This window comes from Nanorana parkeri, unplaced genomic scaffold, assembly GCF_000935625.1.
Source record: "Nanorana parkeri isolate BGI_ZX_2015 unplaced genomic scaffold, ASM93562v1 scaffold135, whole genome shotgun sequence".
Lineage (NCBI taxonomy): Eukaryota > Metazoa > Chordata > Amphibia > Anura > Dicroglossidae > Nanorana > Nanorana parkeri.
The window spans coordinates 1,562,497-1,588,837 of record NW_017306403.1 but is presented as its reverse complement, the minus strand read 5'-3'; the positions used below and the strand labels follow the sequence as shown (position 1 = coordinate 1,588,837).

The 26,341-nt window shown below is 47.4% G+C and overlaps 1 protein-coding gene across 1 annotated transcript in view; it reads right to left on the bottom strand.

Moving 5' to 3' along the window:
- EEFSEC (eukaryotic elongation factor, selenocysteine-tRNA specific) overlaps positions 1 to 25,917 on the bottom strand; it is a 120,924-nt gene extending 95,007 nt beyond the window's left edge. Inside the window, exons 1-3 of the mRNA XM_018553924.1 lie at positions 25,597 to 25,917; positions 8,558 to 8,765; positions 1,853 to 1,949 (exon numbers count right to left, since the gene is read on the bottom strand). Coding sequence (XP_018409426.1) covers positions 1,853 to 1,949; positions 8,558 to 8,765; positions 25,597 to 25,879 — 588 coding nt within the window. The 5' untranslated portion in view covers positions 25,880 to 25,917. The remainder of the gene's footprint in view (positions 1 to 1,852; positions 1,950 to 8,557; positions 8,766 to 25,596) is intronic.
- Between the last annotated feature and the right edge of the window lie 424 nt (positions 25,918 to 26,341).

Here is a 26,341-nt window from a genome sequence, read left to right as displayed (position 1 = left end):
TTTGTGACATGATCCTGCAGATGGAGTTATATTAGCACAGAAATGGCTGCTACTGTGATATATATATATCAATTCTTTGAGATAATACAATGGCTGAGTACACAAAGGAGGGCTATATATGGCCAATGTCAGATTCCGGCTTGATACACAGGAACAGTTGTGACTTTCTTTGCAGAGTGCACAGGACCAGCCGTGGCGTGATTGGGAAGGTCAGCGACCTTTGCCTGCTCCCTGCATCTCCTGGGGATCAATATAAAAAGACCACCGGTCATGTTTAATTTTAACGCAAAGCCCCAAATAGCAACAACTATTATCACCTTGGGTGATTTTACAAGATAATGGGGTTTGCAAAGCAGAAGCTCAGTAACAAAAACATGATAGATAGATAGATAGATAGATAGATAGATAGATAGATAGATAGATAGATAGATAGATAGATAGATAGATAGATAGATAGATAGGATTCTTATAAAAAATATATATAAAATAGAAAATTGAAAAATGTATAAATATAAATATATTTTTTTTAAATACTTTTCAAATTTGAACTTGCTAAAGTTTGTGACATGATCCTGCAGATGGAGTTATATTAGCACAGAAATGGCTGCTACTGTGATATATATATATCAATTCTTTGAGATAATACAATGGCTGAGTACACAAAGGAGGGCTATATATGGCCAATGTCAGATTCCGGCTTGATACACAGGAACAGTTGTGACTTTCTTTGCAGAGTGCACAGGACCAGCCGTGGCGTGATTGGGAAGGTCAGCGACCTTTGCCTGCTCCCTGCATCTCCTGGGGATCAATATAAAAAGACCACCGGTCATGTTTAATTTTAACGCAAAGCCCCAAATAGCAACAACTATTATCACCTTGGGTGATTTTACAAGATAATGGGGTTTGCAAAGCAGAAGCTCAGTAACAAAAACATGATAGATAGATAGATAGATAGATAGATAGATAGATAGATAGATAGATAGATAGATAGGATTCTACCCTGAACCCCCACTTTTGCTGCTATAATAGCCTCCATTAATCTGGACCTTCTACAAGATTTTGGAGGGTGTCTGAGGAAATTTGTGCCCATTTAGCCAAAATGACATTTGTAAGGTCAGGTACTGATGAAGAGAACACCTGACTCACATTCGGTGTCCCAATCCACCCAACAGTGTTCATTTTGGTTGAGAACACAGATCTGTGCAGACCACTTGAGTTCCTCCACATCAAAACACGGTCAAAACGTGTCTTTATGGAGCTGGAAACTGTTACCACAAGCTGGAAATGCACAAATGTCTAAAATGTCTTTATGTGGTATTAACTGTGCCCTTCACCTGGAAACATCTGACCTCAATCACTGGGAGGGGTGCCAACATATGGGTAGGTGTGATGGTCGGGTGTTAACAAACTTATGGCCGTAGTATATAAAATATTAGTTTTAAAAACATTTATTGCAGGGTGATTCCATAGCATTTAAATTGTATCTGATACTGGGCTTTCTAGAAAGCCCAGCAGTGTTTTTTGCATAACTGCCTCTAAATCAAAACCCACAAGGGTCTGTATCTGCGGGGAGAAAAGGAAGGGGGAAGAGTCCCTCCTCTGAATTATTCAGCTGTGCATATGATCTGACCAGTCAATTCTTAACACAGGCTCTCTGCAGGCACTTCGAGTGGCAGTGGCATGCCATTTAATGGCTGTAACTGGTAAAAATAACATATGCAATATTTGATATTACACACACACACATATATCAATATAAATAAAACTTCTTTAAAATGTTATTCTTTATTACAGAACATAATAAAGAATTTATGTACAAGAACTGCAACACCTTAGCAGGCTCTTCACTCACCTCAATAAGCTCGGATATTCCCTGAGTAGTCACAGACTCCGGAGCTTCGGGTCCGCCTGGTTTAGCAGCCACAGAAATGATAGGAGACCCGTGGAATCTAGGGGTAGAGAGAGACACACAATAAGAAGGTTGATTCCCAGTATGCATCTGCTAACCAGAGAGAAAAAAATAGATTATTAGAAAGGAAAGGGATAAATTATTAAAAAACAAGCCAAAAAAAACAAAAAAAAAAAAACAGACAACATCCCCACAAAGAATACTAGTTGGGGCCCATTCACAGGGGCATGCATGCCCATGCAGAGACCTGCTCCCCGGAGGGACAGGGCCTGTACTTTCCTATGTGAAGACACGGCTGCACGCAGTTACGCGCAGACTCAAACCTGCTCATCCGTGCAGATCCGAGTACCCGCACTTGGACACAAACAGGGCACCCAGACACACACAGATGTGCAAGTTCAGGTTTGCATGCAACTGTGTGCAGCCTTATCCGTCCATGAGGAGGTATAGACTTCTGCACGCAATTACAGGGAGGCGGATCATTACCTGCCTCCGGCTTCCTTATTGGCCGGGAAGCCGGCTCCATGCTGTGTGGCCGGCTCCATGCAGCACGGAGCCGGCCAAACAGCATGGAGCCTGCTTCCCGGCCAATCAGGAAGCCGGCTACATGTTCTCTCGTGGGAAGAAATCTCCCTCTGACCAAAAGTTCCGGTATCGGGGGTAAGTATCGGAGCATTTGGGAGAGGACAAGTACTCGCCCAAATACTCGGTATCGGCACCGATGCTGGTATCAGTTTCGGTGCATCCCTAGCTTTTGATGCATTTTCCATGTTGTACCAGTGATCAGTGGAGGACACATTTGCTGGAAAAAGTATAAAAAATGCCAGAAGCAGGATTTGTTTTTACAATTTATTGATTACAGGTATTATACCTGACAATTTACATAGCACTTTACATAGTGCACATTCACATCAGTCCCTGCCCCTCATGGAGCTTACAATCTAAGGTCCCCATCTCACATACATACATACATACATACATACATACATACATACATACATACATACTCATACCAGGTGCAATTTAGACAGGAGCCAATTAACCAACCAGCATGTCTTTGGAGTGTGGGAGGAAACCCATGGAAGCAAAGGAAAAACATGCAAACTCCAAACAGATACGGTATTAAAACCAAAGACCCCAGTGCTACAAGGCAGAAGTGTGGGCATTACATGATGCTAGCACCCCAAAGATCCTGGACCCGGAAGACGACCAGACGAAGATGTTGGCATCGGCAAAGACACTTGAGAAGGTCACATCGCCAGAGGAAGGCAAGTACAGTTCCGCTCCAGGACCAAGTCCTGAAAAGTCTTTTCTATTAGCAGACCAACAATCTTTAGCATCAAAAGAGTTAATTCCACAGACTAAAGACACACAAATGCATCCTCAATAATGGACATGACCACTGGCTGGAAGAGGTGGGGGGATGAGGAAAACCCTCTTATCTATTATTGTTTTTGGATTTCGGCATCTTATTGACTCCACATGTGGATTTATCTGACAATATTACCAGAGACAAGAGGGAGCCGCGTTCAGTAGGAGATGGTGATTTGCGCTCAGCATGCGAGTGCGGTCTCCAATGTCGGGTTCATTGTTATCGTGTGAAGGGACATTATGGCCTTCCTTATTAAATGGGTACATGTCCCGGTCATTCTAAACCAAGCACGGAGCTTCAAGTTACCCGAATGTATTTTAAAGTAACGGAAAACTCTTCTTCTGTTAAAGTGCATCACAGCCCCTGGGGTCGAACCAGCGGTTTGAGGGCCACATGTGGCCCTTTGCTGAAGTACACCCCTCAGGCCCCAGCAGCTGGTATTGGGAGCATTGATTGGTAAAGGGGCCTTTAAGAACGGTAAACTTTAGCAGTTTCTTGTACCATGTCCCTGGTCTCTCACAGTCCGCTATAGCAGTGTTTTTCAACCTTTTTTGTGCAAAGGCACACTTTTTTCATGAAAAAAATCACGAGGCACAAGACCTGAGTATTTAAGCACCACACCCCTGGGTTGAAAGTGTAAAGTGTATACATATCTCAAATAAAAAGACATTTTTATTCAGAATTGTCTTTTGGCACCATTAAAGCCCCACTTTTTTTCTTTTTCTTTACACTAGTCAAGTGCACACTGCTGGTGTGTCATGGAAAAGAACCCCCTCACCTTCCCAGTTGCTAGGAGCGTGACAAGACCTGCAGAAAGGGGGGTCCTCTGAGGGATGCTGGCAGAATTGCCTCTATCAATGCTCCGGCTCTGTAACGGCTCAGAGCTCCTGTCACGTCACCGGCTCCTCCCCCCGAGCTGGAGACGTGACAGAAACTTTCATCGCTCCACCCCTCCGGCTCTGTCACGGCTTCATCTTTTCTCCACGCCGTCACTACTCCACGCCCCCCTGCTCTGTCACGCGGCTGCATCACCGCTCTATACCCGGTCACCGCCGCTCCACGGCCCCAGCTATGTCATCGCGGCTGCTCCACGCTCCCAGCTCTCGTCGCGGCTCCATTGCCGACCCGCGTCCCCTGCTCTCGCACCGGTATGATTGGTCTATTTGTGAGCCAAAGCCGCGGCACACCAGACAATATCTCACGGCACACTAGTGTGCCGCGGCACAGTGGTTGAAAAACGCTGCGCTATAGCATGACTTCAGTCTTCAACCGCTCCTGTAACAGTCTATGACCATTTCCTGTAGTAAGCCTTCAGCCTGTGATAGTCTTCTGTAACAATTTATATCATATACCACCAGGGGTGCCGACTAAGGTGGGGAGCGGATACTGGTGGTCACGTTGCAAAGGAGGTGGGTGTTGGAGATGGGGGGTTTGATGGGGAGCTGGTGGTGCACACTAACAGCGCTTTGGCCGACGTCCTGGTGATGCACTGCCCAGCTCTTGACATCAGACTATGGGTATCTAGAATCTAACTTGGTATCAGCCTCCTGCAGTCCCTGTACAGCAGGGTCTGGGGTGCGAGAGGAAGAAGAAGCACGCAGAGCCGATCAGCTCATGTGCTGACAAGAAGCATGCTGATAGGAAGTGACAGCAGAGTGACAGAGAGACGAGTTCATCACTGTACTACTTGTCTTTTCCTTGTCCAGTCACAAGCTGGGGGCAAGTTCATGACGACTTGGGCTCAAAAGAAGTGGGGGGAATGATGCTAGACATCAGACTAAGGACAACTAGTATCTGACTTAGTATCAGCCTCCTGCAGTCCCTGTACAGCAAGGCTTGATTGCGTGCTAATTCTTTCTCTCACACTCAAGCCTTGCTGTACAGGGACTGCAGGAGGCTGATACTAAGTCAGATACTAGTTGTCCTTAGTCTGATGTCTAGCATCATTCACACCACTTCTTTTGAGCCCAGGTCATCCTGGACTCGCCCCCAGCCTGTGACTGGACAAGGTAAAGACAAGTAGTACAGTGATGAGCTCATCTCTCTGTCACTCTGTTGTCGCTTCCTATGAGCATGCTTCTTATCAGCACATGAGCTGCTCGACTTCTTGTGCTGCTGCTTCCTCTCACAGAGTCGATCAGCTCATATGCTGACAAGAAGCATGCTGATAGGAGGAGAGCGTGACAAAGAGGTAAGCTCTGTGCTGCTTCTCTTTTCCTTGTGGGGGCGAGTCCAAGACAACCTGGACTCAGAGGGAGTCGGTTGAGTGATGCTAGACATCAGATGGAGTACATCTAGCATCTGAGTTGGTATCAGCCTCTTGCAGTCCCTGTAGAGGAAGGCTTGTGTGTGAGAGGAAGCAGCACATGGAGTCGAGCAGCTCATGTGCTTGCAAGAAGCATGCTGATAGGAAAGAGAGAGAGAGAGAGAGAGAGAGAGAGAGGAAAGAGAGAGAGAGATCAGCTCTGTGCCGCTTCTCTTTTCCTTGTGGGGGCGAATTCCTGAAAACCTGGACTCAGAGGAAGTGGGTTGAGTGATGCTAGACATTAGACGGAGGACATCTAGTGGCGGGGGAAATCTATGGATCGAAAGTGAATAGCTGGTTTTGTTATTTAATGGGCTATTCATTTGTATTTGGTTGTTCTTGGCTGGAGTTCTGCATTTAAAAAAGGAGAACTATGGGGTTAAGGCTTTTCCCCATAGTTCTCATTATTAATACAACCCAGTGCCAAAGCTTCTGAAAATCGGTCCAAAGTGTGGTTGAGGGGGATGCACTTCCTTTGCCCTAGCAGGAGCAGGACACCCCTTGTTTTATAGACGGATCTCTCCGGGCTTCATCCTCTCCGGCACACGTTGAATTTTTTTAGCGTGAGCCTCCAACAGTGACTTCCAGTGAGTGTAATCCGTTTGCCCACGGCTCTGATTGGGAACATTCATACGGAGAGTCAAAAGAGATTAAGCACAAAGCTCGGGGAAATTCAATTACACTTAATCCAAACAGCAAAAAAAAAAAACGAACATTGCGTGAAGAGGAACAATTGTTGAAACAGGTGTATTCATTTTAACAAATAATAACAATCCCATGCACGGATTCGGGGGAAAGAATGACTGGAGCCGAGTGATGCCCGCTGCTCCAACCACCAAGACCTTTTATAGAGCGGCTGCCAAAAACCGACGTAGTGTTCAGCATCGCTCCCTGCCACCAAGATCGACCGCCGTGCAAAGACGACAGATCGGATATTTCCATTCTAAAAGGTTTTACGGGGTTTTCTATAAAAATGATATTAAAAGGAGTTGTGGAGTCCCGGCATCTCCTCTCCTGTTATAACATCAGCATTGTAATAGGAATACATACTGGAGATGTTTCTGATAATACAATCAAAGCTTACTTGAAAAATTCCCTTTTATATAGGGAGTGCCGCCTTCCGCCTGCCGATCACTTCCACAAAGCTCCTGGATTCCCAGTGTGCTTTGCGTCTCTTTCCCTGCTGCTTGAAGCGATACAATCTCCATTTCCCCAAGACTACATGTCCCATCATGCATTGCTTCCAGCGAGCAATGATGATGTTACATTGTTCGGATATGGAGTTGGAGTTCAGAAGGCAGGCTCTGTGAAATTGGTGAAACGAGGAAGTGCATGTTCACGGGGCTGCGTGAAATGGTGTCACTGCATTGAGGAAGTATATCCAATGGGTATCTTCAATTTACAAACGTCTTGATGGATATGGTTATTAGGAGCAGGATAGAAATGTATAGAAATTCAATACGGAAATACAGACTTATATTTAGTTTTTGGCCATGGATGCCCTTTAAACCACTGCTGGGGTAAAGTAAAAAAAAAAGCTCAACTCGAGGATAAGCAAATATTGTCCATGTGTGTTCTTCCTTGATGATCCTGGTGAGCTTTGTGTATTTCTTCCAGATCTGTGCAAAACTTGGAGCTTCCTGTAATGAAGACCGCTCACTGCTGCTCTCTCTCCTTGTGTAGGGTGACTGGTCTTGTCTCCTCGCCCGTCTGTAATAAAGACCGGTCACTGCTGCTCTCTCTCCTTGTGCAGGGTGACTGGTCTTGTCTCCGCCCCCTCCTGTATTTTTTTTTTAAGCAGCTTGTAGTGGGTGGGGCCTGCTGGGTCCCTCCCACAGCTCTGCTCTCTGCACAGGCTATGTACAGCACAGTGATGATGTCACTGCAACATTTACAAAGTTATTACAGTTAGCAAAGACATTTCATGCACACAGAGTGAATTTATATCCTTTGCGGCTATTGAGGAATGTATCTAGCTTAAAGTTTGTGTCCCCGGAGGTCAGCTTTAGTTTTAGGGCTGGAACTCCTCTCAGTTTTGTATTGCCGTTTGTGTCTCTGTCCTGGGGTCTAGTGTTACTGCGACAGAAAGTGAAGGGAAATCACTGTTGGCATAGCCGTCACTAGAACAGGAATAGGAGGGGAATTCTCCTAATGGGGACACCTGGACACCCAAGAGCAGAATTTTCCTCACCTTTAAGAGATTATCAATCACTCCTGGTTATGTCTCTAGAACAGGAAGTGAAGGGAAAAATCACTGTCGGTAAAGCTGTAACTGGAACAAGAGTAGCGGGGAAATCTTCCAATGGGGACACCTGTTCCAGGGACACATGTCTAAGAGAGGAATTCTTCTCACCTTGAAGAGATTCTCAATCACTTATTGTTGTGTCTCTGGGACAGGAAGTGAAGGGAATATGCTCCAGTAGAGCACAGCCAGGAATAAAACAGTTTTAGATACTTTAAAGTCAACCTTTCAGTACCCTAAGGGTATTGAACATGCCTTGGTACCATACCTACCTTTGGACGGCCGATCCAGCACTGGGAGATCTCTGAAATCTGGGGCCACAGTAACACAGTATTCTTTATACTTCCGGAGAGTGCCGAAAGCTGGGGAGCTCCATTCACCTCCCATCTGTTCCTACAGGCCTCTCACTATGAAAGACAGCCATACTGGCCAACAGGAACATGTTATTGCAGCCACAGATTTCAGGGTTCCTCCTGTGCTGTGTCAATAAGCTGACGTTAAGTACAGGCCTGTATTGTACTGCCAAAATATGTCTTTGGGACCCTGAGGGGACCCAGGCTGCTGCACCGCTAGCAGGAAGAGCCCATATCACCCAAGCAACAATATGGATACCTAAAGGACACCCCACTCTGCAATGGGGAAGAGAGAAGACTCAGGACTTGGTGTGCCATGCGACTACAGATTCAGGAAAATACCGTATTTTTGGCCTCGTCAATGAGCTTCACTCACTTTGTACTTTCCAGCGTCTTCTGCATCCTCTTGGTCATTCTGTCAATAGCCGCCTGCCTCTTGTTTTCCGGAAGCAAGTCTGTTTTATTTAACACTACCACCATCTTGTTGCAGGCAATCTGGCCTATGACCAGGCACTCCGCTGACTGCGTCTGCATGCCCTTTGTCACGTCGATGACCAGCATCATCAGATCGATAATCTGTGCACCTGCCCGGGAAGAGACAATAAAAACTGTCAGAGCTACAGAGACAATGTGGAAATATCAGGTGTCCATAAGTAGAAAACATCGACTTCCCAGATCTGAACTATGGTGAACGATAGGTATGGCTACTTTCCAAATTCCTGGAATGCTATCTCTGTAGATGTGGTGATTTCCAGGGCCCATTCACACCACATCCTGATCATCTCCAGACCAGACCAGATTGTTTGCGGACCCAAAATGCATCCTAATGTATCCCTACGTTATTTCTGGTCTCTGTTCACACCAGCGCAGTCCGTTCCAGACCAGAAAAATACTGCATATCTCATTTTGTCTGGTCTGGAATGCACTGGAACTGCGGGCCGGGCAGGTTCACACCCTTTTTCGCACCATTTTCTGGTCTGGAAAATAGCGAGAACCTGCCCTCAGGCTGCATCTATCTTATCAAAACCAAAACCTTCCACCAGTTTCCTGAGAAAGAGAAGATCTGCCAACATTAGTCATGAAGAACAGCTATGGCCAAGGACCCCTTACGGGTCGGTAACGTTGGTCCGTTAACGTGTGGTTACGCTCGTTAAGGCGGCCCAATTAACATGACTTTCTCACGTCACTGTGGGGTAGAGTAGTGATGTAGAGGTCAGCGGGAAGAACCAGGAAGAGCTTCATGGGAACTGTGGGGATGTCCCAGCAGACTTTGGAAGACCAGCTCTTTGCAAGAGAGCAGCACAAGTGACAGGAGAAGTCTTAAGCCTCTTCCTTACAGGTATGTGTTTTCCTAAAAGCTTTTTAGCACATGACAGGGTCCATTTAAGTGCGCCTATGCACAGACTATGGAGTGTAAAGTATTTACATATTCTTAAGCAGTAAAAGAGCTTTAAAACAAGCCCTCTCTGATCTATGTATCTGCAGAAACTGTGGAGCAATTCATCCTCAAATTTCATACCCTAGGTGCTGAAATCGGTTCCTCTACCCTTTTTTTTCCTCTGGCAGCAAAAACTAGACAGCCTGTTAGAAACAGATTGAAACCTGACCTCAGGGTCCCTGTGAGGATGAATTTATGTGCAGTTCCTGCAGCTAAAGAGGTAATTGAGGGCTTGTGTTATAACTCTTTGACTGTTGTTAAGAATATGTCAATCTTTTAAAGCAGAATTCTATGCAGAAGCAAAGAAAGCATATGCAAGCTCCAAGCAAACTTGGTACTAACACAAGGCTGAGGACCTTGCCCCCATCCCCATGTGATAGTGCAGGATCAATCATCAGGTAACAGAACTGTCACATGACACTCATTGGTCAGTGTGGTCGTGTGACCATGCTGACCAATAAGCGCTTGCCATTTGCGAGCATTAGGAGCATACCATACTGCGGGGCTGGGAAATACGGTCCGCTACACTAGTGGTTGGCATGGACTTCAGACATGCAAGTGCAGCGGGGGACCACGGGAGGTGGTCTGGGGGAGGAATGTTGATTTTTATATGTAAATTGAATAAGGTTATATAACCACCATTTTTATTTATGTTGTGTTTGAATTCACCCAGCACTCCAAAAGCTCCCTTTTCCATAGCGAAAACAGACAATTATTCAAATTGTGCGTACTGCATTCGCCCAATGTCTGAGCGAGCACCATGGTAGCGGCAAATCCCAATGAGGACAGACAGCCGACTATTGTCCAGAGAGCCAAAAGCTGAACTTTCATGGGGAAAACTGAATTGAATTAGTAATTTAATAATTGATTTTACCTGCAATCTGGTATTGCCTTTTAGGATATATTTTACAGTCCGGACAAAGAAATAACAAGTATTCAATAAATATTTTATATAGATCTATATAGATATATATATTAGTATACTATATATAAAAATAAAACGGCTGTGAATTACTTGTATTTGATGCACCAAGTGATTCACCTCTGGTTTCGCTTTTCACAGAGGCTTTTTCCCAATTTCTAGAGACCCATCATTGAGAATAAAATTCATGAGTCATGAGAAGATAAGGCTCCAGGAGTAGGATAGAGCAACGGCTTAAGGTCAGCCTTTAACTGCTGACCACACAGATAACCATAATACACTTCCCATTCAGTGACCTGCTTAGAGCATCCGAAAACCACTTCCCTCGCTGACAGCAGCACTGGCGGGATTAAAGAAAATGAAACCTTTTCAGGAGCAGAAATAGTGGAGGACACCGGTACAAAGGGCGCTTCTTTGTTTCTCTTGTAGCAGGTGAAAAACAGCTTTTTGGAGGATTACAGGAGGTATCCCATGAAAATCAAAATTTAATAATTGAGCTTTGGTGCACCTAAAGGTAAACATTGATTTGGGAAGTCCATTTTTTTAACACATTGAAGTTTTACAATACTAGGACCAGAGTACTGGCACATTGTTGCAAATTGGAACAATGGGACATTGACTCCTGAGATCTGAAAGCATGGCACAATGACACAAGGGATCCATGACCAATAGCACAATGGCATTCAGAGTTCCAGGACAATGGCTAACTAGCACCGAGAGTCCTGCCCAATGGCACACTGGGATCCAGAGTCCCTGGTCAATAGCACAACAGAACCCTGTGTCCCCTGCTGATGGCCATTGACGTCCCCAGCCAATGGAACATTGGTGCCAGAATCCACAGCCAATGGCACTGGTGTATGGAGTCCACGACCAATGTCACACTAGAGTCTGGAGTCCCCGCCCACTGGCACACCATACATTTCCTGACCAATGACACAACAGGACCCCAAGTCCCTTGCTGATGGCACATTGGAATGGTGCCAGAGTCCACAGCCAATGGGCACTGGTGTATGGAGTCCTGGATCAATGGCACATCAGAGTTGTGAATGCGCCTAAAAAATTACAGCTGGTGCCTAACTTTTTAGGTTTTCTCTAGTTGTTGTCAATGGAGCAACAGTTATCGGGATTGGACAGACTGGTCCCTGAATTCCATATTCATTTGTCCACCCCTGTACTAGAGGTCCAAGAACATTGACAAACCGACCGCTACAATCAAATGACACAAACACTGAGATTCCAGGACAATGCAGTCTAACCAAGAATAATTGGGGCCCTCGGTCAATGGACCACTGGCACCAGAGTCTACAGCTAATGGCACTGGCATATGTAGTCTAATGACACACCAGAGTCTGGAGTCCCCAGCCACTGGCACACCTTGAATTTCCTGGCCAATGACGCAACAGAACCCCAGGTCCCCTGTTGATGGCACTCTGTTGCTCACAAGCAATGGCACTGGCGTATGAAGACCCTCGCCAACTCTTGGGGTCCTGGGCTAATGAAACAATAAAAGGTGGTCATAGACATAATCTGGAAGACGCCAAATACAGGGAATTTAGACTTGACCACTTGAGCATTTGCTAGAGGATGAAGAACAAACGAACAATTGCCTTGGCCAACAAACACATAAAAAAATCAACAAACATGCTGAAAAAATCAGTTCCGATAAAAGATAATCATGAGCAAAGTGCACATAACCTTCCTTCATGCAGACCATGCTCCTTTCTAACTTGATTTCTATGTGATGGCGGCACGTTGTAAGATGACTAATCCAAATCTCTCAACAACATCTACGGCACAATCTCAAGCCTGTCCTGTCTTAATGATCGCCAAAACCTGTCTTGATTAAAAGATTGTTCTCTCACATCTGTGGTCATCTTAAGGGTGGTCATACCAGAGCAATGTTTTGAAGGAGTGGTGTATCGACAAGAACATCCATGATGGGTGAATGTGGCACAAACACAGTGAAAGTTCTGATCCCTTTTCCCCATAGAACTTGTAATGATTACCTATTGGTTACAACAAGATTTTTTTAGGTTGCTGGAGAACCTCTTCACACAATCTGCTTCAGATCATCAGTGCTTGTTAATGCACATGTACAAAGTTACATAGTCAGGTTGAAAAAAGACACCATCAAGTTCAACCTAATGCACATCTACATGGCTAGGCTGCCTAAAGCAATGCTTGGAAAGTTGCATCAGCTTTTTTTTTATCCAGCCATTTATGTCAACCATGATGTGGGGTTGTCAAAAGAAACAGCGTTGAGCTACCAGGGCAGGGCTGGACAAATTCCAAGAGCCAGGTTGCCAATGCTCCTTAGAAATTACAGCTGGTGCCCAACTTTTGAGGTTTTCTCTAGTTGTTGCCAATGGAGCTGGCTCCTAAAAAAAAATCCTGCCATTACCAGGGGGCCCGGAGTCTTCTTCTGATGGCACGATGGCCAAAGGAAACCGGGTGTCCAGAGTCCCTTGCCAATGGCCAAGAGACCCGTGGCCAATGGCACACTGGCATGTAGAGTTCCCTGTCAATGGCTTACCAGCAGAGTGCCCGGGCAATGGCACACTGGGGCCCAGAGTTTTGCAAAACAATAGCCAGAGTCCTGGCACATTGTTGCAAATTGGAACAATGGCACACACCTGAGATCTGAAAGCATGGCACAATGGCCCAAGGCACACTGGCATCCAGAGTTCCCGGTCACTGGCTAACCAGGGTCCAGAGTCCCCAGCCAATGAAAAACCAGAGCCCAGAGTCCCTGGCCAATGACACAATGGAACCCACGAGTTCTGTGATGATGGCACAATGGTGCCCAGTGTCCCCGGCCATTAGAACATGGGTGTCCGGAGTCCACAGCCAATGACACTGGCGTATGGAGTCCCAGACCAATGACACACCTGCTAGCTCCTGGTTTGGAACAGACCCGCTCCTAAATTCCATATTAATTTGTCAACTCCCATACTAGGGATGTAAGAACACTGGCAAACCGCCCCCTGCCATCCAATGGCATAGAGAAACTGGGATCAGGACCATGAGGTCTGACCAGGAATAATAGAACTAAGATGCCAACTGGTTTCTTTGAGCAAGAAGAATATCCCTTCCTGTATATACGATAAATAAGGCCGACTATGTAAATCGCAAACTACCCACAATGTACTGCCGAGCACTAACCCGCATACTAGAGCCAAAACTGCCCGGGTCAGGTCAACCACTTAATAACAGTACACGGCTGTTAATTTCTACAGCAAAACAAAACTTCAAACTGAGAAACCTCTACTGATTGAAAGCAGAGGTCTGCTGAAACACGGCCCGGTTCTGTTATTCCTTCCTAACCATCCATGACTACCAGCCTTGAAATAAGATAATCCTCTTGATCGAAGGGGAATTGGGAACAGACCGCGGTCTGCTAATGATGCCCTGGCACAGTCGCCTGGTTGTAATGGTTTAGAAAACGAAGAATGGAGGAAAGAAGGGGAAAAAAAGAAACAAACGGAGATCCGCAGATAATACTTCTGTCGTTCCGATAAATCTAACGCTGTTCTCTAATTTTCGGAGCCTTTGTGGCACTTCCCTTACAAGGCACGGCGCTGCAAATCAATGCGGGTTATGAGGCTTAGTTATGGTTCATTGAAGCACGAGTCGCGCGGTTTAAGTTTTATTACGAAGAAAAAAACAAGAGCCAAAAGTGAGACACAATGGAAGGCAATTTCTGGTCGCCAACAGAGCAGCAAAGAATAATGAGGAGGACGACGGAACGTATAATGTAACATTACTACATAATGGAGGACCTGGCTTTGTCACCCTTCGGGCGGCGTTGTCATTCTTATTGTTCCATAGGATTATGCATGTTATAAATCAGAACTGTATTCAAAAGAAGAACTCCGGGATGCACAAAAATTAACCCTTGCAGTGGGGCTACCCCTGCACTGCAAGGGTTAACTGCTCTTTTTGGTCTAAGGGCTGGATTAAAGAAGATGTACTCATCCTATTATCAGTCCCACTGGGCTGCTAGACCGGACCCTGCAGCCTCTTCTCCCCCGGGCTTTGTGCGGTCTAGGGACCCGTGACATCATCACGTCTAATGGAAGGTCCACTGACTTGCACTGGACTGAGGTTCGGGTGAGTGTATCTTCTTTATTCTGGCCCATAGACCAAAACGAGCAGTTTACCCTTGCAGTGCAGGGGCAGCCCCACTGCAAGGGGTTAACTGCTCGTTTTGGTCTAGAGGATGAATTAAGATATACTTGCCTGACCCTTGCTCCCACCTGGCTGCTGGACCGGTACTCTTCTCCCCAACCCTCCAGTCTCCGGCAGTCTAAGGACCCCTGACATTATCACGATCACGTCCATTGACTTGCATTAGACGTGGGGACGCCGAGGAGCGGAGAGGGAGAGAGGCGATACCTAACATGTGTGGTGCAATCGTCGTTTACGTGCATCCCCTAAAAATTACATTTTTTTAATTAATTTTTATTTTATTATTTTTTACTTTATTACTTTTTTTTCCACTTAACTTTAATTCCATCATACAGGGGATAACAAGCTCCAATGGGACAGGTTCTGTTTATGGAGACATCTAGGGTCTATCAGATCGCAGGGGAGAGAGGGGATCGCAGGTGTCGCCACCACAACAGCTTCCTGAGTGGCCAGAAAGCCGACTCCCTGATTCCTCGTCAGCTGGTGACGAGGTAGCATGTAGCCGGCTTCCCGGCCAATCAGGAATCCGGGCAGTGAGTCATTACACGCCTCGTGGCTTCCTGATTACCCATAGAACCAGCTTTCTTGCCAATCAGAAAGCGCGGCGTCGAGTCATTACATGCTACCTGACTTCCTTAATGGGACTTGCAGTATCGGTACTCAGTATTGGCGAGTATCGGGAAAAAAATATCGGTACTCGATACTGAAAAACTGGTATCGTTGAATCCCCACTGTCCTTCCTTCTGGAGGGGGCCTACTTGTGTTCCCCATGGTCCCTGTGTGTGGTGTAAAGTAGTCACCGCTCCAAGCTCACTCCCGGGATGGACTACAATCTCAATACAAATTAGTAAACTAAACCTGAGACACCGCCGAAAGCCTGATTTCAGCTCTCAGCTGATGTGCTACAACTTCTTACATAGCCGGATATTTCAATTTTTTCACTTTTTATCCCTGAAAAATAAAACTCGTCACTGAACAGGTCAGCGCTCAGATGTAAGAACATCAAACTGTTGATGGAAATGAAGCATTGCATAAGATGTCAGCACTATGTAAATGAACGCCATATATAAAGCGAGTCTATTTGCGGCTGACGGCGGGCGAAGACATTAATTTAATTTTCTGTTTAACACAAAAAAAAAATATTAATAAGAATAATTTCACTTCAAACAGGAAAGGAGACTTCAAAAACAGAAAAACATTAATCAATTTTTACACAATTTGCATTAATTATTCACTTTAAATATTCACTTAGCAGCACCGAATGTTGGAATGAACGCGGCGGGCGACGCATGGTGCAATTGACGCCAGCAGAGATATTCTGGACTCTCTTGATATAATCAGAAAGCTGCAACTGAAGGATCCGGCGTAAACATGCGCGCGTCTGTAGCGTCGGTCACCAAAGTCTTCCAACGTGATGGCGGATTGACATTACTGTTCTCAGTATTCCGGTGAGGACATCTTGTGGTAAAAATTAAGTACTGCAGGTAAACTTCCCATATTCATTACATACCTTATATTAGACCCAGTGATGTCATCACTGGGTCCCGATGCTTCTCTGTGTGATTTAGGCAGATCACGACTGGTGGGAGGGGCCGACAAGAGTGCTGTACTCCTTTCAAGAGCCCTCATCCCTTATGCAAGCAGTGGGCTGGCTTGTGGGAGGAGTTATGCAAATATCAAAATGCCTTGATGGGTGGATATCAGTTTGAAGGAGCAGGCGTTCCTAGACAGGCAGAATTTGCATGCAGAGCACCCTAGGTAGAGCCCACGTGACGCTGAGCTTTCATGATTGTGTGGACTGAAATGAATAAAAGGGGCAGGCCGGGGACAGTCAGGCTGAGGAAGAAACACCTAGATGATGCTGGGCATTCCACAGCCAGGAAATGAGATGTGCCTTATGTGACTTTCTGCACCTTCAAATGCAGATCACGAGAAGAACCTATTCGAGGAGGAAGCCATTCTCTGCTACTGAAAGCACCTCAGCACAATGAATTGCAGATTTCTACAGGTGCTTATAATTTGATATTGGGGAGGTTTCATCTTTTTTTTTCTGGTTGGACGTCTCCTTTAAGGGCGGGCTTCTCCTTTAAGGGTGGGCATTTCCTTCGAGGGTGGGCGTCTCCTCTAGCGGTGGGCGTCTCCTGTAATGGTGGACCTCTACTCTAGCGATGGGCGTCTCCTCTAGTGGTGGGCGTCTCTTCTAGCGGTGGGCGTTTCCTCTAGCGGTGGGCGTCTCCTGTAATGGTGGACCTCTACTCTAGCGATGGGCGTCTTCTCTAGTGGGGGCGTCTTCTCTAGCGGTGGGCGTCTCTTCTAGCGGTGGGAGTCTGCTCTAGCGGTGGGAGTCTCCTCTAGCGGTGGGAGTCTCCTCTAGCGGTGGGAGTCTCCTCTAGCGGTGGGAGTCTCCTCTAGCGGTGGGCGTCTCCTCTAGCGGAGGGCGTCTCCTCTAGCGGTGGGCGTCTCCTCTAGCGGTGGGCGTCTCCTCTAGCGGTGGGCGTCTCCTCTAAGACTGAAAAGACAAGAGCCCAAACCCCGACATACATGTGGAAATAAACGCTGTGTGCGGACGACATTTTTGCTCTCTGGTTGTAGTGTGATTTTAGAAGACTTTTTGAAGACAGTAAAGAGGCAACCCGACCAAATTATTGTTTATTGTAATGCAGAGGTGGGCAAGTAGCCAATCAGTTCATGTGCTGACAAGAAGCTGGCTAAGAGGAGAAGAGAGCAGTGTCACAGAGAGATGATCTCATCATTGTGCTACTTCTCATTTCACTGTCCAGTCACAGGCTGGGGGCTCATCCGGGATGACCTGGGCCCAGGGGAGGGGGGTTGACTAATGATCAGACTGAGGACATCTAGGAGGCAGAAAAAGAGTGCTCCGGGAGGGGAAGTAGATGGAAACTGACTGGTACAGCCAAAGCTGGTTTTGTTATTGTATCTTTCAATGGGTATTCATGTTATTTTGGTTGGTGTTTTGCTTTAAATCTACAGTAATCATTAAATAATTATTTTGATCCTGCCCTGAAGGTCCTTGTTCGGGCACTTCCTGTTATAGGGTGACAACGCTCTGTCCCTGTCCCCCCCATCTCTTTTTTGTCCATGTTTTCTTAATAACTGAAAACATGAGGGAGACCTGAATGTGCTCATTGTTAGATGGGACGCCGGCAGGACAGGCTGGTGACACGGCTCTGGTACGGCCCGGCCCCACGCTGGGGAGATGTGGCAGAACTTTGAAAGCCATTATAGGAGACAAATATCGACCTGTGAACGTTTACAGCCGAACTCCGGCCTTTCACAGCTGTACCGGCTCCTCTCCTGGACTCAAATGGCTTCCTCTGATTTCACTGCACACTGTGAGACACCGGTACAGCTGTGCAGGACTACAGAACCCCTCCACCCCCAAATGGATTCTTTGACAGCCCTGTCATCACAAGGCAGCCAGCTGGGCTCTGATACAACAGGTCATGGGGGGAACCGGCACATTTTACTGATTTAGACATGGACTGGTGACAGGTCTGTGATGTCAGTAGGGAGCAGTATTTGTATTCCAAAAACCTCACACAAGGTCACGTCACTGGCTTTGGCCTGCTACACTGAGCCTTCCAGGTACGCTCCGAGGGGAACGCAGCCCCCTGCCGCTCCGAGAGGAACGCTGCCCCCTGCCGCTCCAAAGGGGAAAGCTGCCCCCTGCCGCTCCAAAGGGGAAAGCTGCCCCCTGCCGCTCCAAAGGGGAAAGCTGCCCCGGGGGGAACGCTGCCCCCTGCCGCCCTGAGGGGAACGCTGCCCCCTGCTGCACATAGGGGAACACTCCACCCTACTGCTCATAGGAGAACACTGCATCTTCAGCACCGGGCAATGCTGCCCCCTACTGCGCATAGCAGGACACTGCTTCTACGGCTCATAGGATTACTGCTTCTGTCTCGAAGCAGTGGTCTCTCTGCAGAGCTCTGCTAACCCCCTTACTGAGCCAGCCCTACAGCTCTACAAATCAGCAAAGCTCATGCTCCTTGCTGATTGGACAGCTCAGATTCCGAGTCAGCAGGGGGCGTGTCATACCTCTGTAGGGAGATTTCTGCTTACCCACAGAGAGCAAGGGCCCCCTTCTCTGCAGCCTGCTGGCAGGACACAGACTTTTCTACTCGGGCTGAGGCTGATTTAGACAATAAAAACAAAAAGTCATCAAAAGCTGTTTGTTTAGAATCACCTGGAATGTATTTAACGGATTTAAACCCGAAAGTTCAATTGGGCTTTCGGTTGGACGGGCACGATAATAGTTGGCAGGGGGCGGGCGACAGCGGCCCTCCAGCTGTGCTCTAGCTACAAATCCCAGCATGCATCTGCCTCTGGGAGTCATGTCTGTAACTGTCAGTCTTGCAATGCCTCATGGGACTTGTAGTTCCACAATCGCTGGAGGGGCCAGAGTTGCCCACCCCTGGTCTAAGGGCAGGTACATTGATCTGCACTGATCATCCCAAGGGGATTGAAGTGACTGAGGTAGCCTGGCGCTAATCTAGAACCATCGCCGTAGATCTCAGTTGGCTCCTCTGTGACCTCACAAAACACACAACCCCCCACGTCCAATACCTCGCGTTTCCCTAACGCGGCCTGGTGCTGAACTCTCCTAATGAGGCCGCTGATACCCCGACCATTGCGTCACCCGGCTAAGTACGAACACACAGATGCACCGGCCACACGAACCTTCCCCTAATCTCGTCTCCCTCGAGCGCTCACCCGAGTTCACGAAGCACTGACGGTATCAGGCCGAAAACAACGCTCGGGCTTTTTTGGAGGTTTTTTTCGCCGGAAAGTGGAAACAGATCCGTCTGTTGGATACCACGACGACGACGCAAGGGAATCGTTTGGGGACAGCGGAGGGGAACGGGCTGCGGACCCTTTTTTCAATTATTCCAGGAATTTACAATCTGCAGATTTGGTTGACCCTTTCCCTGCCGGGGGGGGGGATGGGGGAATCCTGAGCGCAGATGATGAGAGGGCAAAAGTTTAGACGTGATCTGGAACAACATCAATTGCTTGTGCACGTGTCGCTGGAAGTACGGATTACAGAAATAGAACCGGCACAGATGTGTCCACCAAAAAAGAATTCCATACAACGCGAAGTTCTACTGCAAGAGGAAGAGAGATTGTTACAATGTATCTAAAACTAGCAACAATGTAACATAATGCAGCTTACCTGTCCTTAGAGGCGGTGGCTGCATTTGTTTTCCTTTCTTTTCACCTGGTGATCCTGCCAGTAACACACTTCCTGTCCTAGGGTGACAACGCTCACTGACTGACTGACTATGCAGGAGGAGCGCGATGCACCGATGCCGATACCGAGTATTTGGGCGAGTACTCGTACACAGCTCTGCCATTTAGCGCCACTCTGTTTGGCAGGGCAGGAGACTGACATTTGCTCTGCTGCATTTAAGTAACTCTTACAGGTCCCGTCCCTCCCCAGCCTGTGACTGGACAGTGAAAGGAGAAGCAGCAGACCGAGAAGCCTGTCTCTGTGTCACTCTGCTCTCTCCTCCTATCAGTATGATAACACATGAGCACTGCAGCACACCTGGCTGGCTCCTTATGCTACCTCTCCTTCCTCCAGTCTGAGCTGTGCTGTACAGGGGGCCGCAACAGGCCGATATAAGGTCAAATTCTTTTATTTCTGCCGGGACTTCAGCTTTAAAATGATGGGAACAACCCAAAAAAAAAGGGGTGAAGAGTGACAGCAGAGCCCCGCCCCCTGCGTTCTGTGCGGTGCGTATATAAGTGAAACAATCTTGTATGTTCAATTACATTTGTATGTTGACTCTCTACAGGGGGGGGAAAAAAACCTTAACCAGAAACATTCGGAGGCCTGCTGCCGTTTAACCATCCTGCCGGTGTGCGAAGCCGCGCTCGGCATAGCTATGCGGATTGTGTTGCGCTTCTTCCTCGGCCGGCACGTCCAGTCCCTTCCCCCCCATGGGCGCTCGATAATCTGCTCTGAATCAGGAAGAGCGCCAACCTGAAATTCGCTCCTACACATTAGCTCTCGGGAAGGGGAAATTGGTTTAAAAAAATTTTTTTTTCTATAAAAATATACAAATTTTAATAAAAAATACTCCAGGGGCCCCGTGTGTTCTTATAAAATGTCAGTAGGGTTCAGTATTGAGTTGGCTCCGCCCTTTGCAGCTATTATAGCTTCAACTCTTCTGGGAAGGCGTCCACAAGGTTTAGGAGTGTGTCTATGGGAATGTTGGACCATTTGTGAGGTCAGGTACTGATGTTGGACGGGAAGGCCGGGCTCGCAGTCTCCGCTCTAATTCATCCCAAAGGTGTTCTATCGGGTTGAGGTCAGGACTCTGTGCAGGCCAGCCAAGTTCCTCCACCCCAAACTCCCCCATCCATGTCTTTATGGACCTTGCTTTGTGCACTGGTGCGCAGTCATATTGGAACAGGAAGGGGCCCTCCCCAAACTGTTCCCACAAAGTTGGGAGCATGAAATTGTCCAAAATGTCTTGGTGTGCTGATGCCTTAAGACTTCCCCTCACTGGAACTAAGGGGCCAAGCCCAAACCCTGAAAAACAACCCCCACCCCATAATCCCCCCTCCAACAAACTTTACACTTGGCACAATGCAGTCAGACAAGTACCGTTCCCCTGGCAACCGCCAAACCCAGACACGCCCATCTGAGTGCCAGACAGAGAAGCGTGATTGGTCACTCCAGAGAACACGTCTCCACTTCTCTAGAGTCCAGTGGCGGCGCGCTTTACACCACGGCATCCCACGCTTTGCATTGCACTTGGTGATGTGAGGCTTGGATGCAGCTGCTCGGCCATGGAAACCCATTCCATGAAGCTCTCTACGCACTGTTGTTGTGCCAATCTGAAGGCCATTGACTCTGCCCCGCTCTGTCATTTTACGTGGCCTACCACTTCGTGGCTGAGTTGCTGTTGTTCCCGGTTGCTTCCACTTTGTGATAATACCACTAACAGGTGACCGTGGAATATTTAGTAGCAAGAAAATTTCACGGAACACCTGAATCCAATGATTTGGAGGGCGCCCCAATAATTTTAGCAATAAAGTGTATCACCAATCTGGATCATAAAGAATAGGGATACTTGGGGCCTCTTCCACACACACACATACACACAGTACTCCTCGGTCTTTTGCATTGAGAGACGCTGGGCTGAAAAGATGACAGCCCCTGACTGAATCTAAGTATTGAAGCCTGAGCCTCTTTTTTTAATACTGTTAGGTGACCACAGGATTAAAAAAAAAAAAAAATGGGAGGCCAGATGTAATTTTTGGTTCCTATTGATACCGGGCTCATTTGCAGGGAAGGTATTATTTCCTAAATGGCATCAGGCAAAAAAAAAAAACACAAAAAGGATGAAGGACAGCAAACGTTGGATCTTAAAAGTAATTTCTGACAGAGACAGGAGAGCCCAGACATCCGGCCTACAGGCAAATATGACTTGTGCACAACAAGAGGAGAAGAAAAAAAAAAAACCTCAGATAAATTAAGTTACCCCGAGACATATGCTCTAATCAAGAGACCCCTGTGATCGTCAGCCAAGAAGTAGCCCTGCCGGTGAACAGCCCAGACGGCGATTGTGCGCGGCGCAGGAGATATGAGAAATTAAATCACGGAGCGCATTGATTCAGTTGTCCTTTATTCCATTTAAATCTTAATTTCTTGCAGGCAGCGGCCGCGGAGACATTACCGGATTCACAGAGCCGAAATCACCGCAGAATAAAAAAAAAAAAAAAAAAAGAGGGGGGCTGAATCTGCAAAAATTGTTCAATGGGTCCCCTCAGATAGTGGCGCCAAGTAAAAGGTAACCCAGCACGGCATGGTTAAAGGGGAACTCCAGGTTCAGTCAATAGACCAATATGTATTTGAAATTAGGAAGCACCGACACCATTTTTACACACTGATTAGAAGTACCGGTACTTTTCCTCAAGTACTCGCCGATCCCAATTACAGACACCTTTTTTTAGGGTCATGTGACAGTTTTTTCTAAAACAATACAGACTAAAGATTTTAGGACACTGATGGAGCGCCAGTGGCCCAGTCAGACCCTGGTAGTTCGGCCACTGACTCCAAGCTGTAGATGGACTACAAATCCCAGGAAAACATTATATAGCAATGGGCCCAGCGTCGGCAACTGAGGAGGAGGCGGAGCCCCACGCAATCATCTAGGAGGCGGGGCCCGGCATCGGCGAGGCCCAACGATGGAGGAGGAGGGGCCTGCCACCGTAGAGGGGGAGCAGATTGGGGCTGACAGGTAAGAGGTGTGCCAGCCCACTTGAGACCCTGCAGAGCCCACCATAGAGAGTCTATGGTGGGCTCTGCAGGGTCACTCTCAGGTGGGTTGGGTGGGATCTCAGGTGGGCTCTGCAAGGGGCATAACTAAAAACCACAGGGCCCCATACAAATTGATGCTATGGGGCCCTTTGATTTCTAGTTATGCCCCTGTGGACTACAAATCCCAGCAAAACATTACACAGCAATGCAAAATGGAAGCAGCTATAGAGGACTTCAAATCCAAGCAATACATCATATAGCAATGCAGAATACCACCAGCTATAGAGGACTACAAATCCCAGCAATACATCATATAGCAATGCAGAATACCACCAGCTATAGGGGGCTACAAATCCCAGCAATACATCATATAGCAATGCAGAATACCACCAGCTATAGGGGGCTACAAATCCCAGCAATACATTATACAGCAATGCAGACTAATATGATGCTACATACTCTATGCTGTTCCAGGGCTCCGGGGTTGCACACCCCTGCCCTATAGTACAGCTTTAAAATGACCTTAATATATACAATAGTAACTCCCAATGGCTGAAAATACACTTTGCTTTCCCTTTAAGGGCATCTATAATCAATGGGACAAAGGGCCAGGCAAGGGAGCGGCGGCCGTTTTTGCCTGCTACCCATCCAGCCCCGGCTCCAAACTATTTAAACCGACGCTGGCAGAAAGAACAAAACTAAAAATAATGGCAGAATAAGATGGCTGAAACTGATTAAATTCAATCACATGCCGGAAAAAAACAAAGAAGAGAACCAGCCGGAAAGAAAGTCCCATTGATGTGTCACTGTGACCTGCAACCCACTCAGGAGAGACCGGCCGCTCCAGAGAATGGCCCATTGTCTCGTCATGTGGGCGCATTTTATGTCCGTGGGAAAAAAAACTAAATCACATGGGGCAGCAAGTTGCCAGTTAGTGGCCATTTTAGTATCTCTGCTACAACCAAGTGGAAAAAAAGAAATATTCCGACAAAAAAAAACGGAATTTTACAGCATTGACAAGGCTGGAGTATGACATAGGGGATCCGGTCCTTAAAGGAGAACTGTCAGTAAGTTTGTATGATTTCCTAACATTCCAAAAAGAAAGCAACAGAATTATAAAAAAAAACAAGTGTCACCTTTTATCATTAAAAAAGTCATCCCTTAGGCTCCAGCTCAGTGACTTTGCCATTAGTCCACTCTTTGTCTCGGCTGAGGTGATGTCATCAGTCAGCTCCTTGCCTCAGGCTGAGGTGACGTCATCAGTCAGCTCCTTGCCGCGGCTGAGGTGACGTCATCAGTCAGATTCTTGGCTGAGGTGACGTCATCAGTCAGCTCCTTGCCTCGGCTGAGGTGACGTCATTAGTCAGCTCCTTGCTCTCGGCTGAGGTGACGTCATCAGTCAGCTCCTTGCTCTCGGCTGAGGTGATGTCATCAGTCAGCTCCTTGCTCTCAGGTGAGGTGATGTCATCAGTCAGCTCCTTGCTCTCGGCTGAGGTGATATCATTCAGCCCCATGCCTTGGCTGAGGTGACGTCATCAGTCAGCTCCTTGCTCTCGGCTGAGGTGATGTCATCAGTCAGCTCCTTGCCTCGGCTGAGGTGATGTCATCAGTCAGTGAACTATCAGTCGCAATGCGCCCCGACAGGCGGGAAACTATCAGACTCAGAGCGCTCACAAATGTGGCCAGACAGGCATGGAACTACCAATTCCAGCATGCTCCAAAAGGTGGGAAACTACTAGTCCCAGTGCCCCCTGATAGAGAACTATTAGTCCCAACATGCCTCAATAGGTGGGGAACAATCAGTCCAAGTGTGCTCCAAAGGGAGAACTAGAAATCCAGGAGTGCCCTGGCAGGCAAGGAACTACCAGTCCCAGAGTGCTCCAAAATGTGGGGAACTTCCAGTCCCAGGGCACCCGCAGTCGGTGAACTACCAATTCAGTGTGCTGCTAAGGAACTATCAGTCCCAATGTGACCTGACAGCCAGAGAACTAACAGGCAGAGAGTGCTGGAACTAGCTACTCCGCTTTCAGGACATGCTGAGACTGTCCCTTGTATGATGGAAAATGCTGGGACTTGTAGTTCTATATGAGGCCATTCTGGGACTTATGGTTCTCTATAAAAGCTCACTGGAGGCGGGAGTTCTTTATGAAGGCACACCTGGACTTCTATTTCTTTAACAGGACCTGCTGACACTCCTATTTCTCTATCAGGCCATGCTAGGACTTGTAGTTCTCTATCAATACATGCTAGGACTTGTAGTTCTCTATCAATACATGCTAGGACTTGTAGTTCTCTATCAATACATGCTAGGACTTGTAGTTCTCTATCAATACATGCTAGGACTTGTAGTTCTCTATCAGAGCACGCTGTAACTAGTAGTGCTTAATGAGGATATACTGGCACTTGTAGTTCTCAGTCAGGCCATGCTGGCACCTGTAGTTCTCAGTCAGGCCAGGCCATGCTGGCACCTGTAGTTCTCAGTCAGGCCATGCTGGCACCTCTAGTTCTCAGTCAGGCCATGCTGGCACTTGTGCTCCTCCAGCAGCAGCAGCAGCAGCAGCAGCAGGGTGCACTCACCTCCTATGATGGTCCTGATGAGGGAGGCATGACCCGGACAGTCCACCAGGGTGAACTGGAGGCGGCTGTAGCCGGTGTGACTCAGGTGTTCAGGGTTGGGCACGGTAAAGGAAGAGAAGCCCAGGTCCAGGGTGATGCCCCTCTCCCGGCTCTGTGGGTTCTTATCGAAGGCAGCAGTGGAAGAGGTGGTGCTCAAGGCCTTGGCCAGCGAAGTCTTCCCGCTATCGATGTGGCCCAGCACCCCCACATTGAAGTTTAGGGTCTCCCCCTCTGCTGAAGCCATGAGCAGCTGCAGTGCGTTCCAGCGTGGTGACAGAACGCTTCCGCGTTGTGCGCCGCTTTCCCTCCCAGTCCGGGAACAGCTGCCTGTGAAAACTGGTTCCGCGTAATGTGCAAGGAGAATTCATTTGCAACACATTACAGGCTGATCATATCAGTTATTTTATAAAGCCTGACTTCACAAAACACGCTTTGTTATTAGTTTTAGAAAAGAGTGGGGAGGAAATAACATTTCTATGTGTTGTCTGTGAGCCCAATGGGGGAGATTTTCCTTCACATCCTGTCTCCATGACACCATACATGAAATGAGGGCGCAGAAGTCACAGACAGCAATTTAAAAAAAAAAAGGTCAACAAGTCTGACCCCTTCTACTAAAACAAGAAAATGATTTCAGCCCAAGGCCTCATTCATGCAGCAGGCATGCAAGTCCTTACATCAGAGGGTCATGTAAATACACCCGGGGAGG